Raw genomic sequence first — 18852 nt, 5'->3', positions numbered from 1 at the left:
CTCAAGTGCCTTTTGGAAGACGGTCGCAAAAAAAAAATCTGCAATTGTCACAAGGCATAAAAGGAAAAGTGACTTCAATAAATCAAAAATAACGCATTGGACGCTGTCTTTTTTTTCCAAAATCAACCTGCTACCATTTTGTTCACTGTAGGCATAATAGAAAAGAGAGAAAAAAAAACTCAAAATAGCGCCAGCCGCCCCTTTTTCTGAATAAATGTATATCGCCAAATAAAATAATTACATGCATATTATACATGTAATCATGCTACAGCACTGGTGCCTGCCTGCTGAATGTGAATTTTTTTTTTTTTTTCAAAACCTATTCAGTATGTAAAATAGGGGTCAGGTCACTGAGGGATCATAATCCTGTACAGATGAATATGTAAGCAGAGCACCACAGGCCGCCCCGAGCACAAGAAAATCATTAGCTGAAAACTACAAATAAAGATTAACCCCTTATCCCCCAAGGGTGGTTTCCACGTTCATGACGGGCCAACTTTTACAATTCTGACCACTGTCCCTTTTATCAGGTAATAACTCTGAAACGCTTTCATGGATCCCGGTGATTCTGACATTGTTTTCTCGTTACATATTGTACTTCATGTTAGTGGTAAAATTTCATTCATATAACTTGCGTTTATTTGTGAAAAAACAAATTTGGCGAAAATTTTCACAATTTCGCAATTTTCCAACTTTTATTTTTTATGCCCTTAAATCACAGAGATACGGCACACAAAAAACTTAAGTAACATTTCCCACATGTTTACTTTACATCAGCACAATTTTGGAACCAAAATTTTTTTGTTAGGAAGTTATAAGGGTTAAAAGTTGACCAGCGATTTCTCATTTTTTGCAACACCATTTTATTTTTACGGACCACATCACATTTGAAGCCACTTTGAGGGGTCTATATGATAGAAAATACCCAAAAGTGACACCGTTCTAAAAACTGCACCCCTTAAGGTGCTCAAAACCACATTCAAGAAGTTTATTAACCCTTCAGGTGCTTCACAGGAATTTTTTGAATATTTAAAAAAAAAAAAAAATGAACATTTAACTTTTTTTCACCAAAAAATACTTCAGGTTAATTTTTTTTTTTTATTTTTCCAAGGGTAACAGGAGAAATTGGACCGCAAAGTTATTGTGCAGTTTGTCCTAAGTATGCTGATACCTTATATGTGGGGGGGGGGGGGGGGGAACACTGTTTTGGTGCATGGCAGAGCTCAGAAGGGAAGGAGCGCCAATTGACTTTTTCATTGCAAAATTGGCTGGAATTCAAATCGGACGCCGTGTCACGTTTGGAGAGCCCCTGATGTACCTAAACAGTGGAAACCTCCCACAAGTGACCCCATTTTGGAAACTAGACCCCCCCCCCCCAAGGAACTTATCCAGATATGTGGTGAGAACTTTGAACCCACAAGATCTTCACAGAAGTTTATAACGTACAGCTGTACAATTAAAAAATCATTTTTTCCACAAAAATGATCTTTTCACCCTAGGGAAAATAAAAATTGAGGGTAACAGGACCCTAAAAGTTATTGTACAATTTTTCCTGAGTATGCTGACACCCCACACGTGGGGGTAAACCACTATTTGGGCGCATGGCAGAGGTTGGAAGGGAAGCAGCGCCATTTGACGTTTTTGGCTGGAATTGAGATCGGACACCATGTCGCGTTTGGAAAACCCCTGATGTACCAAAACAGTGGAAACCCCCCACAAATGACACCATTTTGGAAACTAGACCCCCCAAGGAACTTATCTAGATGTGTGGTGATCACTTTGAACCCCCCCCCCCCCCCCCCCAGTGCTTCACAGAAGTTTATAATGCCCGGGCGTGAAAATTAAAAAAATCTTATTTTTTCCACAAACATGATCCTTTAGTCACCAATTTTTTTTATTTTCCCAAGGGTACCAGGAGAAATTGGACCTTAAAAGTTGTTGTCCAATTTGTCCTGAGTATGCTGATACCCCATATGTGGGAGAAAACTACAGTATGGGCACACGTCAGGGCTCAGAAGGGAAGTAGTGACATTTTGGAATGCAGACTTTGATGGAATAGTCTGCGGGTGTCATGTTGCTTTTTGGAGAGCCCCTGATGTACCTAAACAGGGGAAACACCCCACAAGTGACCCCATTTTGGAAACTAGACCCCCTAAGGAACTTATCTATTTGTGTGGTGAGCACTTTGAACCCCCCAGTGCTTCACAGAAGTTTAGAACGACCGGGCGTGAAAATATAAAAATCGTATTTTTTCCACAAACATGATCTTTTTAGTCACCAATTTTTTTATTTTCCCAAGGGTAGCAGGAGAAATTGGACCCCAACAGTTGTTCTGCAATTTGTCCTGAGTAGGCTGTGCCCTATATGTGGGGGTAAAACACTGCCTGGGCGCATGGCAGAGCTTGGAAGGGAAGGAGCACCATTTGACTTTTTCAACGCAGAACTGGCTGGAATTGAGATCAGACGCCATGTTGCATTTGGAAAGCACCTGATGTGCCCAAACAGTGGAAACCCCCCAATTATAACTCCAACCCTAATCCCAACACACCCCTAGCCCTAACCCTAATGGGGAAAATGGAAATACCACCATGGTTACTTACCGGTAGCCGGTTTTTCTGGAACCCATGACCGCACCACATGAGAGAGGGATCCGCCCCGCCAGGACAGGAACCTACTGAAACATAAGGGGCGGCACCTCTCCCCCGCTTCAGTTGGATTACAGAGCATTGAGAGGACTTCCCGGTTAGTTACATGTTTATCCATCACCACATCACACAAATGCACCCGACTATTGTGCACACCCATATGGTGAAAAAGGGGGGGAATATACGGGTGCTGTCATGGGTTCCGGAAAAAACGGCTACCGGTAAGCCCTGTTTCACACATCCGTTTTTTTTGTGTCCGCCAAACGGATTCGTTTCCGTTTTTTGCCGCTAACGGATCCGTTTGGATCCATTGTTTTGACGGATCAGCGGTAGCCGCTAATGCAAGTCTATGGGGAAAAAAACGGATCCACCAAAAACATGGCGGATCCGTTTTTTAACGGAAAACGACGGATTTAAACGGAAGTGTGATCCAGGCCTAAGTAACCATGGTGGTTTTCCCTTCACCCATGACAGCACCACATGAGAGATTTTTGTAGACTTCGAAACACCTTAGGGAGGGACCACCGCTTGCAGCACCCTTCTACCAAAGGTTAAGTCAGCAGAGGAGGATAGATTTAATCTATAGTGTTTAAAGAAGGTTGAGGGTGAGGCCAAGGTAGCGGCCTTACAAATTTGCTCAATTGATACCTCTGCTTTTTCAGCCCAGGAGGTCGCTACGGCTCTGGTAGAATGAGCCTTGATGACGTCAGGAATCGGGACACCACTAGCTGAGTAGGCTACACTAATGGCCTCCCTAATCCATCTGACAATAGTCCCTTTCGATACAGCGTAACCTTTCCTGGCACCCTGGAAGGCCACAAATAGGGACTGGGGACCTCCTCCACTGGCTAGTTACTGATATATATTCTAAGAGGGATCTTTTGACGTCCAGATTATGTAATTTCTCCTGGGTTTTTTGGATTGTCACAGAAGGAGGGGAGGACAATTTTCCTGGTTACGATGGAAATCTGATACAACATTCGGTAAATAAGCAGGGTCTGTTTTTAGGACAACCCTGTCTTGGTACACTTGGGTATAGAGTGGGTTAACTGAGAGGGCCTGCAAGTCACTCACTCTATGTGCCGATGTAAGGGCCACTAAAATAATGTTTTTTAGGGTAAGATATTTCACTGGTAGTTGTTGCACAGGTTCAAATGGCTCCTTCGTGAGAGCTTCTAACACCAGGTTTAGATCCCAGGGAGCTATTTTTGGCAAGGGGATTGGTGTGGACCTCTGGCAGGATTTAGTGAATCTAGCTACCCATCTGTTCGCTGCTACATTAGTTATATAGAGCGCCTAGTGCTGAAATTTTCTTTTTGAGTGTATTTACCGCTAGGCCTAGTTGTAGTCCTGCCTGCAAGAACTCTAAGATGGCTTTAATCGGGGGTTCTTGATCTAACGGTCTTCCTAGGAACTGCAGAAACTTATTCCATGTCCAACCGTATATATTGGTTGTTACTGGCTTTCTACTTTTCATCAGTGTAGCCACCAACCCAGGGGAGAACCCTCTATCTTTTAAAAGTGACCTCTCAAATTCCACGCCGTCAGATGGAACCCCTTGACTTGCTTGTGGAATACCGGACCCTGAGTTAGCAGGTCTGGAGTTTCTGGCAGCACCCATGGGTCTGAGAGGGACATCATCTGAAGTAATGAAAACCAGGGCCTTTTTGGCCAGAACAGGGCAATCAAGATCACTCTGGCCTGGTCCTCTTATTTTCTTTACTACCGCCGGGATTAGAGCTACCGGGGGGAAAGGCGTAACTCAGTTTGAATTTCCATGGAATTTGCGTCCACTGCCCATGGGTCGTCTTTTGGGTTCAATGAACAGAATCTCTTTACTTGCCTGTTGCTTTTGTTGGCAAAGAGGTCTATTATTGGTTCTCCCCAGAGTTGTACTATCTTTTGGAACACTAAATGATTTAGGGCCCATTCTCCGTCTTAACGTGTTGCAGCTTAGAAAATCGGCCTGTATGTTCTCTGCCCCTCTGATGTGTAAGGCCGTTAGAGAGTGTAGGTGTCGTTCTGCTCTGCGAAAGATTTCGTTGGTTTCGCTCATTAGGGAGTGTGACCTTGTCCCTCCCTGGTGGTTGATATAAGCCACTGTCACTTTGTTGTCCGACATGATCCGGACATTGCGGCCTTCTAGACTGGGGATGAATGTCCTTAGGGCTTTGTTTACTGCCTTTAATTCTCTTAGGTTGGAGAATGCGTTTTGTTCTTGGTGTCCCCGGGCCGCCTGTCCTCTCAGGTGTGCTCCCCACCCCGAGGAGCTTGCGTCCGTTAGAATCACATCGGATACTGGACTGTGCCATAATGTTCCTGCTGCTAGGTTTGTTTTTGTCTAGCCACCATCTGAAAGAATTTTTTACTTTTAAGGAAAGTTCCAGCCTTCCTTCTAAATGCCCTTTTAGCAATTTCTGTGCTGATAGGATCTCTGCTTGCAGTTGACGGGTATGAAATTGTGCCCATCTGACCGCTGGGATACAGGCTGTCAGAGTGCCTAGAAAGGACATCACCCCTCTGAGTCGTGTGAGGTTGGTCTATTGCTGCCAAGATCATATTCCTCACCTTTTCCGCCTTGGCCTCTGGTAAAAGACAAATTTGCTGTTCCGAGTCCAGGATGAATCCTAAAAATGTTTTTTTAGGGGTTGTAGCCTTGACTTCTTGACATTTACCATCCAGCCCAGTCTCTGTAGGGTATCTGTTACCCTTTCCACTTGTTCTGTGCAGTGATGTTCCGAGTTGCCCACAATTAGAAAATCGTCTAAGTAGGGTATTATAATTGTGTTGTGGATTCGGTGGAAGGCTGTCATCTCTGCTACTACCTTCGTAAACACCCTTGGGGCTATGGATATGCCGAATGGAAGGGCTTTGAGCTGAAAATGTCTGAGGTTGCCCTGAATGTAGAGAGCTACCCTTAAGTATTTCTGGTACTCTGGGTGGATCGGGATGTGGTAGTAGGCATCTTTTAAGTCGACTACTGCCATAAAGCAATTGTGGTGTAACAGCTTTATGGCCGAAGTGACCGACTCCATTTTGACGGTCTGGTTTTCTATCCATTGGTTGAGGCCTTTGAGATTTATAATTGTTCAGAATGAATGATCCGGTTTTTTTTTATTAGGAAGAGGGGTGAGTAGAAACCCCTTCTTTCCTGTTTGCTTGGAACCTCGATCAGAACATGTTTGTCCAGCAGACTTAGGATCTCTGCTTCTAGGGCTAACTGCTCTTCTAACCCTTTCCTGACGGGGGTCACCACAAACGATGCTCTTGGCCGTTGAAAAAAAAGGAAATTTTAGGCCTCTTTTTATGATGTTTAAAATCCAAGTGTTGGAAGATATATCTTCCCAGACCTGATGAAAGAGCATCAGTCTCCCCCCTACAGGCATATCGGCGTCATTGTGGGGACTTTTTTGCAGATGAAGTAGCTCCCCCAAACATGAATCCGGACTCCTTCTTTCTTTTGTCTTCCCATCTTTTCCGATCCCCCGGAGGACTGCCTCTATTGAATTTTCCCCTCCGAAAGGGCGGTCGTCTTTGATCTCCCATAAATCTGGGGAAGCCCTTCTTCCTATCCCCTGCTTTTTCAAGGATGTCGTCTAAATTTTTTCCAAAAAGAAATTGTCCATCACATGGAAGAGAGCATAACTTGGCTTTTGATGGTAGGTCTCCCGGACAGCCTTTAACCCCTTAAGCCCCAAGGGTGGTTTGCACGTTAATGACCAGGCCGATTTTTACAATTCTGACCACTGTCCCTTTATGAGGTAATAACTCTGAAACGCTTCCATGGATACCGGTGATTCTGACATTGTTTTCTCGTGACATATTGTACTTCATGTTAGTGGTAAAATTTCATTCAAATAACTTGGGTTTATTTGTGAAAAAAACGGAAATTTGGCGAAAATTTTGAAAATTTCGCAATTTTCCAATTTTGAATTTTTATGCCCTTAAATCACAGATATAGCACACAAAAAACTTGATAACTAACATTTCCCACATGTTTACTTTACATCAGCACAATTTTGAAACCAAAATTTTTTTTTGTTAGGAAGTTGTAAGGGTTAAAAGTTGACCAGCGATTTCTCATTTTTGCAACACCATTTTATTTTTACAGACCACATCACATTTGAAGCCACTTTGAGGGGTCTATATGATAGAAAATACACAAGTGACACCGTTCTAAAAACTGCACCCCTTAAGGTGCTCAAAACCACATTCAAGAAGTTTATTAACCCTTCAGGTGCTTCACAGGAATTTTTTGAATATTTAAAAAAAAAAAAAAAAAAAAAATATATATTTTAACTTTTTTTTCACTAAAAAAATACTTCAGGTTCAATTTTTTTTTAAATTTACCAAGGGTAACAGGAGAAATTGGACAGCAAAAGTTATTGTACAATTTGTCCTGAGTACGCCGATACCTGATATGTGGGGGGGGGACCACTGTTTCGGCGCATGGCAGAGCTCAGAAGGGAAGGAGCGCCATTTGACTTTTTCAATGCAAAATTGGCTGGAATTCAGATCGGACGCCATGTCGTGTTTGGAGAGCCCCTGATGTACCTAAACAGTGGCAACCCCCCCCAAGTGACCCCATTTTGGAAACTAGACCCCCCAAGGAACTTATCTAGATATGTGGTGAGAACTTTGAACCCACAAGGGCTTCACAGAAGTTTATAACGTACACCGGTACAATTAAAAAATCATATTTTTTCCACAAAAATGATCTTTTCACCCCCAATTTTTATTTTTCCAAGGGTAATAGGTCCCTAAAAGTTATTGTGCAATTTGTCCTGAGTACACTGATACCCCATATGTGGGTGTAAATGACTATTTGGGCGCATGGCAGAGCTCAGAAGGGAAGCAGCGCCATTTGACGTTTTTGGCTGGAATTGAGATCGGACACCATGTCGCGTTTGGAAAGCCCCTGATGTACCAAAACAGTAGAAACCCCCCACAAATGACACCATTTTGGAAACTAGACCCCCCAAGGAACTTATCTAGATGTGTGGTGAGCACTTTGAACCCCCCAGTGCTTCACAGAAGTTTATAACGCCCGTGCGTGAAAATACAAAAATCGTATTTTCCACAAACATGATCTTTTAGTCACCAATTTTTTTCATTTTCCCAAGGGTACAAGGAGAAATTGGACCCCAAAAGTTGTTGTCCAATTTGTCCTGAGTACGCTGACACCCCATATGTGGGAGAAAACTACTGTATGGGCACACGTCGGGGCTCGGAAGGGAAGTATTGACGTTTTGGAATGCAGACTTTGATGGAATGGTCTGCGGGTGTCATGTTGCCTTTGGAGAGCCCCTAATGTACCTAAACAGTGGAAACCCCCCACAAATGACCCCATTTTGGAAACTAGACCCCCTAAGGAACTTATCTAGATGTGTGGTGAGAACTTTGAACCCCCAAGGGCTTCACAGAAGTATATAATGCCCAGGCATGAAAATAAAAAAATCGTATTTTTTCCACAAACATGATCAATTAGTCTCCAATTTTTTTATTTTCCCAAGGGTAACAGGAGAAATTAGACCCCAAAAGTTGTTGTCCAATTTGTCCTGAGTACGCTGATACCTCATATGTGGGAGAAAACTACTGTATGGGCACACGTCAGGGCTCGGAAGGGAAGTAGTGACGTTTTGGAATGCAGACATTGATGGATTGGTCTTCGGGTGTCATGTTGCCTTTGGAGAGCCCCTGATGTACCTAAACAGGGTAAACACCCCACAAGTGACCCCATTTTGGAAACTAGACCCCCCACGGAACTTATCTAGATGTGTAGTGAGCACTTTGAACCCCCAAGTGCTTCACAGAAGTTTATAATGCCTGGGCGTGAAAATAAAAAAATCATTTTTTTTTCCACAGAAATGATATTTTTGCCCCAATTTTTTATTTTCCTAAGGGTAACAGGAGAAATTGGACCCCAAGAGTTGTTTTGCAATTTGTCCTGAGTATGCTGATACCCTATATGTGGGGGTAAAACACTGTTTGGGCGCATGGCAGAGCTTGGAAGGGAAGGAGCACCATTTGACTTTTTCAACGCAGAATTGGCTGGAATTGAGATCAGACGCCATGTTGCATTTGGAGAGCCCCTGATGTGCCCAAACAGTGGAAACCCCCCCAATTATAACTCCAGCCCTAACCCTAGCCCGGAAATAAATACTTTTTTTTAATTTTATTATTTTTCCCTAACTAAGGGGGTGATAACGGGGGGTTTGATTTTACTATTTATGTCGGGTTTTTATGTTTGGCAGCTGTCGCACGCTAAAATACGCTTTTTATTGTAAAAATAGTTTTTGCATCACCACATATTGAGAGCTATAATTTTTCCGTATTTTGACCCACCGAGTCATGTGAGGTCTTATTTTTTGCGGGACGAGTTGACGTTTTTATTGGTACCATTTTCGGGCACGTGACATTTTTTGATCGTTTTTGTATTCCGATTTTTGGGACGCATAATGAACAAAAACCAGCGTTTCATGAATTTCTTTTGGGGGGGTGCGTTTACACCGTTCCGCGTGCGGTAAAATTGATAAAGCGGTTTTATTCTTCGGGTCAGTACGGTTACAGCGATGCCTCATTTAGGTCGTTTTTTTATGTTTTGTCGTTTTTTTGCAATGAAAACAATTTTATATAAAAAATAATTATTTTTGCATCGCTTTATTCTGCGAGCTATAACTTTATTTTTTTGCGGATGATGCTGTATGGCGGCTCGTTTTTTGCAGGACAAGATGGCGTTTTCAGCGGTACCATGGATATTTATATGCGTCTTTTTGATCGCGCGTTATTGCACTTTTTGTTCGGTGGTATGATAATAAATCATTATTTTTTGCTTCGTTTTTTATTTTTATTTTTTAAGGGGTTCGCTAAAGGGGTTAACTAATGGGACAGTTTTATAGGGCGGGTCGCTACGGACGCGGCGATACCAAATATGTGTACTTTTATTATTTTTTTTTTATTTTTTTTTTTCAAAAAATGAATTTATTGGGGAATATTTTTTTTTTTTTTTTACTAATTTATTTAGCGATTTATTATTTTTTTTTTTTTTTTGTAAAATTATTTTGCCGGGGGGGGCCCAGGGAAGCACGGAGGGAGCCCCCTCCCTGCCGATGCTTCCCGTTAACCCCCGGTACACCGCGATCGTGTTTGATCGCGGTGTACAAGGGGTTAACGTGTCGGGGGCGGTCCGTGACCGCCCCTGACACATTGTGCCGGGTGTCAGCTGTGATAATCGGCTGACACCCGGCCGCGATCAGCGGCGCTCACCACGTGGGCGCCGCTGATCGCATTAGACGTACTATCCCGTCCTTGGGAATCAAGTCCCAGGGCACATGGACGGGATAGTACGTCTCATGGCAGAAAGGGGTTAAGCCATAAAGCACGCCTTTGATAACCCTGCTGCCCTCGCCGTCAACCTCATGGAATCGGCAGAGGTGTTGGCCAAAAAGGCGGCTGCTCCATGTAGAAGATGCATCTCTCCTAAAAAAAAAAATTTCTCCCTTGACACCTTGGATGCAAGTTTTTCCTCCATCTGCTGTAACCAGATCATTAAGGACCGGGCTGTGCAGATGCCGGCTATTGCCAGTTTCAGACCCCCTGCCGCTGCTTCCCATGTATGTCTTAGGTAGGAGTCTGCTTTTTTATCTAGCAGATCTCTCAGTACTCCTGAGTCTTCTAGGGGCAGGGCCGACCTTTTGGATGATCTGGATACTGCAGCATCAATTTTTGGGACCTTGTCCCAGATATCTGTATCTTTAGGCTCAAAGGGATATCTCCTTTTTGAGGAGCGAAGGCTACCTGATCAATAGGGCACACAATGGTGTCTGGACATGGGAATATACAAAGTATAACAAGTATATCATACAAAATTAGAACATACATCATAATCCCAAATGTAGAAAATATTAATAACCAGTCACAATGACCTCTAATCCGAGCTAGACAGCACTACCATAGGCTGTGGAACCAGCCACCACTCATGGTAAGTGCTAACAACAAGTTAAACACAAAATAGTCACACAACGTCATATTACCTTCAGACTGGTCAGTGAAATAAGTCCACCCAAGTGTGCCCTCCCCAACGCACGTTTCGGCTAGATGGCCTTCATCAAGGGGTATATACCGGCTGTGATCATCACTGCAAGTAAGCAATAAATAAACAAGATAAAATATATAAGGAAAGAAAAAATAGCGAACAAGGGGTCCAATACAAAATTTCAAATTTTATTGACCATAATTTTATTCAAGTATATCAGGATAGAAAAAAGGCGAATGAAAGTCAATGATGATCACAGCCGGTACATGGGCAAAACACAATAGGGCACACAAGGGTATATGGACATGGGAATGTGCATAATTTTATAAATATACAACACCAAATTTAAATATTCCACATACACCCATAATTCTAAGATTTACCAGTTACAGTATCCCAATAGAGGCCAGATAACACTGCCACAGGAGGTGGACCAGCCACGTACGTTTTGGGCTGGTATGTAGTATAAGTCCACCCAGGTGTACCCTCCCCAACGCACGTTTCGGCTAGATGGCCTTCATCAAGGGGTATATACCCCTTGATGAAGGCCATCTAGCCGAAACGTGCGTTGGGGAGGGTACACCTGGGTGGACTTATACTACATACCAGCCTGAAGGTAATAAAATGCTGTAATATTGTTTGTAGTTAAATCTGGATCTAACACATGCCATGAGTGGTGGCTGGTCCACCTCCTGTGGCAGTGTTATCTGGCCTCTATTGGGATACTGTGACTGGTAAATCTTAGAATTATGGGTGTATGTGGAATATTTAAATTTGGTGTTGTATATTTATAAAATTATGCACATTCCCATGTCCATATACCCTTGTGTGCCCTATTGTGTTTTGCCCATGTACCGGCTGTGATTATCATTGACTTACATTCGCCTTTTTTCTACCCTGATATACTTGAATAAAATTATGGTCAATAAAATTTGAAATTTTGTATTGGACCCCTTGTTCGCTATTTTTTTCTTTATCAATTTTTTGCGATGGTCCCTTATGTCATATATATACACCCATTTCTGTAACATCATACGTATGTGTATTTGTTTTACTATATGTTAATGGGGTGGTTTTCCAGGATAATATTATAATAAATGAATAAGGTAGGATCATATCACAGTTCCCATATAGATATCTTCAAATGTTGACTCTTCGAGATCTGAACAGAACTCACTTGCTGATGAGGACGAAGTTGAATACAATAAGGTCCAGTATCACAGAGACTATCGAATATAACGAAAGAAAAAACAATTAAAAACATAGAATTAAAATATATATAAAATAGCCCTGTGACTAACCCCTATTCCCCTAAAAAAACATGTTATTGCAGGGCCTAGTTAGTTTCCAAGGCCCCCTGGATGCCAAGCGCAGAAGTGAACACTGGCTAACGCTGGACTGTTGCCAAGGGGGCATTTCAGATTGCTCATGTCAAATCTAAACCTCTAGAAATATACAATGTCTGAATTAAAAAAATATATATATTTTTGTTTCTATATGTAGGAGAGTGATTCTCTGGAACTTAAAGGGACTCATTGGTTCATGGCGGGGCCAATCATTTAAATACATGTGCATGTTTTTTTTCTTAAATGGAGTCTGTCAAACCAAAATTACTTTTCAAACCAAGCACAGGCACTTGGAGACCCTTTATATGGCCAAACACTTCAGTCCATCTTTCCACCAGTTTATTATTTCTGCTTTAGCCCTCATTTTCCTTATCGGCTGTTCTGGAAGAAAGCCGAAATAGCTGAAAAACAAGTTAACCTTTCCTCAATTTGAAGAAATGGCACTTAACAGGAAGAGTGGAAGTCAAGAATAGGTTTGGAAGACCAAGCTAAATTTCAGAGCTGCTCATAGGATTGCTAGAGAGGCAAATTGGAACCGCTGCTTTATTGCAAAAGACCTTCAGAAAGATTGACTCGAGTAGTGGTACATTGTTCTACTGTTCAGAGATATCTGCACAAATATGGCCTTCATGGAAGAGTCATCAGAAGCAAACCTCTCCTGCGTCATCGCCACTATGCAAAAAAAAATCTAATCCTGTGGTAACAATAGAATTATTTGGCCACAAAGATCAAGTGTGTGGAGAAAAAAGGGCACAGAATTTCATGAAAAGTACATCTCACCAACCATTAAGCATGGGGGGGTGGATCAATCGTGCTTTGGGGTTGTCTTGCAGCCAATGGCATGGGGAACATTTCACGGATAGAGGGAAGAATGGATTAAATGAAATTTTAGCAAAATCTTAATGCAAACATAACATCATCTTTAAAGAAGCTTAAGTTGAAAAGGGGATGGCTTCTACAAATAGATAATGATTCTAAATGCACTTCAAAAGGCGCAAGCTGAAGGTCTTACAATGGCCCTCACAGTCCCCTGATCTGAACATCATTGAAAATCTGTGGGATAGCCCTCGAAAATGGTGCATGCAAGACGACCCAGGAATCTCGCATAAGTGGAATAATTAATGAAAATCCATCCAAATAAGAAGCCTGGCTCGCTGCAAAGTGTTTACGAGCTGTGATACTTTCAAAAGGGGGTGCTACTAGTTATTAGCAATGCAGGGTACCCAAACTGTCATCTTTAATAGTGATGAGCGAGTATGCTCATTGCTCGGGTGGTCTCCGAGTATTTGGAAGTGCTCGGAGATTTCGTTTCTGTCTCTGCAGCTGCATGATTTGTGGTTACTTGACAGCCTGAATACATGCGGGGGTTGCCTGTTTATTAGGGATTCCACACATGTATTCAGGCTGTCTAGCAGCCGCAAATCATGCAGCTATGATGACACCAAGCACATCCAAATACTCGGGGATCACACGAGCAATGAGCATACTCGCTCATCACTAATCTTTAACTTTAGGTCTTTTAGAGATCATTTAATCTTCAACTTGCTTTAACTGTTAACAATAACAGTAATTTTGGCCAGTGGTGCCCAAAGTTTTACTTGCCACTGTATGGGTTGCACATGATCGCACTATTCGCAATTAGAGTTAAGCAAAATGATTCCTTGACACCTCTGATTAGTAGGCATGACATCACGTGGGCATACTAATCTGAAATGACATCAGGGATGCCACAGGTAGAAGGTATGCAGAACTTTGGTCTAGTGGGCACAGGCTAAAGATGAGGTCATCGGACCAGGGTCCTACGAATCGTTTTGCTCAACTTTATTCATCCCAGATTTTGGGGACAGCTGCTCACCAAAATTGTGCATAGAAAGAAGGCTATAAATTGTGTGTCCTTCTAAAGGGTACAAAAGAAATCCATCTTTTATTAATACAATTTTTAAAATCGCACATTTGAAGATCACTTTTAATGTTCCTGATAATGGTAGCCTGTTGGCTCTAGGTGGTTTCCACTCCCTAGAGTTGCTCACTTATTCTACTATTTGCATATAGATTACTGTCATTGGTTTTCCACGGTCTTCTCCTGTTTCTTCATGCATTTTATTATCATGGATAATTTTCATGATGGTAAAAAAATTCCTTTTTTTTTTTTTTTTTTTCTCTTAATAGGAAATTCAGTGCAAGCATACAACAGGGCCCAGTGAAGATGCCCCACGAAGAGGAATAGAGTCCTTACCAACAGGACATCATGATATTATTACAGATATGGCCACCTTCCAAACCACACAAGGTTTTATAGTAACTGGATCACGAGATGGGATTGTGAAAGTATGGAAATGACTGTTAAGACTATTATCTCTGAAAGTACCACCATAGTGTTTAATTTCCACTAAGACTTTGCTTCTCATTACATTAGAGCTAGAGGCTTTTTGGTATAAGATGAAGTCTGATATGAAAGCTCAGAAAACCGTTTTTTTTTAAATGTTCCCCATTATTAATCTTGATATGCAAACAAGTGTCTCATTCCCAGTGTACACCAGCTGTAAATTATGGATACATAATATTTAAAATCATTGTTAGTTTATTTAGTGATTTAATAACCTATTTACATATCCTGAAGTATGGATATTGCACTACTGTTAATAAAAAAATAAGAAAATAAACTCTCTGCTTATCAATTTTTTTAGTTTCAAACACCAGCATATAAAGTATTCAGATATTAATGAAGAATCCTTAAAGCCCCCGTTACACATAGCGATATCGCTGTAACGTCACCGATTTTGTGACGTTATAGCGATATTGCTAGAGATATCGCTACATGTGATACTTACCTCCGACCGGCTCCCCCGCTGCTCATCGCTGATCGCGCAAGAAGGTCCTGGATCATTTCTCGTTGGCTGCTTCCTGTGGCAGCGACGCGTGGAGGTGGGAGTAGGACGTCTGGATCGCCGCGTCTGACAGGTAAGTAGCGACCCCTGCGATGTCGCTGGTGAGATCTGCCTGTGTGGCAGCTCACTAGCGACCACTTAGCGATGCACCAGCGATCCATATCGTTGTCGGGATCGCTGGTGCATTGCTAAGTGTAATGGTACCCTTAGAAATTGCAAATGACCGGTGATTGAGGGTGATCAATGGAAGCGAATTGTTGATGAACTTTCATGACATCTGACTTCTTAATTAGAGCACTCATGCTAAACGAGGGGTACCATTGGATCACATCTATGTCACCTTAGCAGAAAAGTAAGCCATTGCATGTAGAAATGTAACTTCGAAGGCAGAGGTTGAAGCAGGAACTTGTAGGCTACCATTCACCTTTTTCTGATTATTCAATCAAACCCACCAAAGATGGTGTTAGGGCAGGTAAGAATCAGATTGTTGAATTTTCAAAACACCATCCTTTTGTTTTCCTAGTGGGTAAGGTGCCACTAGATGTGTCTAGCAGCAAATAAAGCTGGCCGAACAATGCTGATCGTTCGTCCAACAGCCATCTCAGCTAAGACTCGCATACACTGGTGTACTTGTCCGGCCGAGCGCTCCTGTGTTAACTATGAGAAAGCCACCAACTGATTGTAGGCCTGTTGCTTATCTCCGGAATAACAGTGTAATCGGTAGTCCGAAATTGGACATGCTCAAGCAACATCTCTCCTGACCATTAGTTGGCTGGCTCCCCCATACACATTAGACTGTCGATATTGAATGGTTTAGCGAACATGAGTCTAATGTGCATGAGGGCAATAAAGGGGTTGTGCTATAACACACACTGTTAGAAGCTTCTAAACGGGTAGATATTCTCTAGAAGTCGTGTGAGGAATTACAAGAGCCATGTGATAGCCTTTGTCTCTCCTTCATTGTCTCAACTGCTGCATCACTGCCTTTTCCAGTCTCCTCCACTGTATTGTCCTCATGTGCTTGACTATGAATGTCACTTGCACTGGGGAATCTTTTTATTCATGCACATGATAGAAACGCATGGGATGCAGGCATTTGCGGATTGGCAAGTGTTTTGTGCTCCCTCAGAGCACATTTAGTCTAGTTGGAACAAGCACTCCTCGGAACAATTGTTTTCCAGTTATCAACCTTTTTCAAAGTAGCCACCAATTGCATGATGGGAAAAATTTTTTTTCAGGTGAAATGATTTTTAAGGTTGCTGAAAAATCAGCATTCTCAGGTGCCATACACATTAGACCCAGTAAATCTCGCCGGTATCACACTATTTGTATGGTAGCCACAACCCTTTCCCTAAACCGTCATCCTAGTCCTAATCATAGTCTTAATCATAGTCTTAATCCTCATACGCTTGTTAACCGTAGTCTCACTTAGTCTTAACCCTCATCATTGTCTTATTCCTAACCCTTGTCCTAACATAATTTTAATCCTAAGGGCTCACTCACACAAGCGTATAAATCCGATGAGTGCAATCTGACCATTGTTAGTAAATGTCAGTGCTTATCTGAGAGGTGTCTTTTAATTTTTTTTTCTTCAGCTCTGTTCAAACTGGGAAAAAATAATCGCAGCATGCTGCGATTGCCTGCAAGAATCTGATAACACTTGCCAATGCAAGTCAGTGGGTGGGAGAAATAAATTACATGGCAAACTGACCATGCATGTGCCGTCCTATTTTTTTTTTTTTTTTTTTGCCGCTTCTCAAGGGAAACCTGACATTTCATCAGCCAAGTACAGTAAATTCACAACCCTAACCATCAGAATAGATAGGACCTATAGATAGAATAGATATGTCTGAGATTTATTATTGGTGTAGTGTCTAGTTTACTGGAAATGTGTTTAGCAAATATGAGTAAAAAAAAAATGGCATGGGGTCCCCCTTATGTTTGAATTTTTGATAATCTGAGGGAAAGCAGACAGCTGAGGGTTGTTAATATGGGATAGAGGCAATAAACATGGAGCTTCCCCAGGCTGTTATCAGCTGACAGCTGTCTGCTTACCCTTTACTGGTTATTACAAAGGAAGACCTAAAAAGATTTGGAGGGGGTTTATCCCTATTTTTTAACAACCAATAGAGGCTAAGTAGACAGGATATTGGCCCCCGCCCAGACTGACACCAGCCCTCAGCTACCCCAGAAATGGCATAACCATTAGATGTGCCAATTCTAGTGCTTGTCGTCAACTCTTCCCAAATTGCCTTGGCGCATTGGTAATGGTTTTGGGGTTGTCAGCTGTGTAATGTCTGCTGACATCAAGTCCAGGGGTTATTAATGGGGAGGCATTGTAGGAGGAATAAGGTGGGGGAAGGCTAACCTGTGGCAAAAGAGATGAGGAATAAGGAAAGCCATCACTAAGGCTACTTTCACACATCAGTTTTTTGCCGTCAGGCAGGATCCGGCTATTTTTAGAAAAAACGGATCCGGCATAAATTTTGGAGAACTGTAGAAACGGATCCATTTTTCTGCCGGATCCGTCTAGCAGGTTATAGCTGATTCCTGGGGGCTGGCCAATTGGATCTGAGCATGCGCAGACTTAAAAAAACGGATCCGGTGGCTGGATCCGTCTTTTTCTGGATCCGGCGCCCATAGACATTCATTGTGGCAAAAAGCCGGAAGCGTCGGATCCGGCGCTTCCCGCTTTTTGCCACAATGAATGTCTATGGGTGCCGGATCCAGAAAAAGACGGATCCAGCCACCGGATCCGTTACAGTAGCCGTTTTTTCCAGACGCCGGAACGAGACAAGTAGCTGGATCCGGCAAAAAACGGATGAAACGCAATGCCATCCGGCGCTAATGCAAGTCAATGGGGAAAAACTGGATCCGGCATTGCATTTCGCCAGATCCGGTTTTACAAAAAAAAGCCGGATCGCGCCTGACGGCGAAAAACTGATGTGTGAAAGAGGCCTTAGTGCTTTGTCTTCTCAATCGTTGCTGCAAGTGCTACATAAACAGTTTTGATGTTTGTCCTCTTTTTACTGCAGTCTGTAAAGACTCACAAAAAACCATGCGCTCTGAGAAAAACCGGTCCGGCGCTGTAAAAAAAAAACGTTGCAGCGAACGTTTTTTTGCAGACGCCGGACGGCTACTTTTTGCCGTATCCAGCAAAAATCGGATGCGCTGCATACCTGTACGGTGCGGCGACAATACATCTCTATGGGACAAAACCGGATCCGGTACCGGATCCAGTTGTTCCAAATTTCGCCGCATCGTGCCGGATTCAAAAAGTCATATGTGTGAAAGCAGCCTAATATGGCGCTATTAATTCCACAGCGCTTTACAAACATTATTGGCACTGTCCACAATGGGGCTCACAATCTAGATTCCTTATCAGTATGTCTTTGGAATGTGGGAGGAAAACTGAGGAAACCCACGCAAACACGGGGAGAACATACAAACTCCTCAGATGTTGTCCTTGGTGAGATTTGAACCCAGGACCCCAGTGCTGCAGTGCTAACCACTGAGCCACCATACTGAGTTTAGTCTCTTTGTTAAAAGGAACCTGTCAGCAGGATTGTGCATAGTAACGAACACAGTGTCAGGTCGGTGCCATTATGCTAATTAAAATGATACCTTGGTTGATGAAATCCATCTTGTGGTTGTTAATCTTTATTTTCAGTTTTGTGTTAATGATATGCTCGTGCTTCGGGGCAGCCTGTGGGGGGAGGGGGGGGTCTTCATGTGTTGTTCTGATTAGGTATTCAGTATGGGCTTCTGACAGGTAACTGATCCTTCAGTGACCTGCCGCCTATCTTACATAATGAATATTACAGATATATATTGAAAAAAAAAAACCTGCAGGCAAACGCAACGCTTCGTTGCAACATAATTGCATATGTACTGTGTTAATTTATAATTTATGTGGTTGAGGTTATCCTGATATTTAA

The 18852-nt window shown here is 42.5% G+C and overlaps 1 protein-coding gene across 1 annotated transcript in view; it reads left to right on the top strand.

Moving 5' to 3' along the window:
- PIK3R4 (phosphoinositide-3-kinase regulatory subunit 4) overlaps positions 1–14689 on the top strand; it is an 88263-nt gene extending 73574 nt beyond the window's left edge. Inside the window, exon 20 of the mRNA XM_073569308.1 lies at positions 14196–14689. Within this exon, the coding sequence (XP_073425409.1) occupies positions 14196–14366 (171 nt within the window). The 3' untranslated portion in view covers positions 14367–14689. The remainder of the gene's footprint in view (positions 1–14195) is intronic.
- The last annotated feature ends 4163 nt before the right edge of the window (positions 14690–18852 follow it).

This window comes from Dendrobates tinctorius, unplaced genomic scaffold (genome assembly GCF_039654945.1).
Source record: "Dendrobates tinctorius isolate UK_male_01 unplaced genomic scaffold, ASM3965494v1 ptg000005l, whole genome shotgun sequence".
In the NCBI taxonomy this organism is placed as follows: Eukaryota; Metazoa; Chordata; class Amphibia; order Anura; family Dendrobatidae; genus Dendrobates; species Dendrobates tinctorius.
The sequence above is the reverse complement of the archived record's forward strand: the minus strand, read 5'-3'. Positions and strand labels throughout refer to the sequence as shown.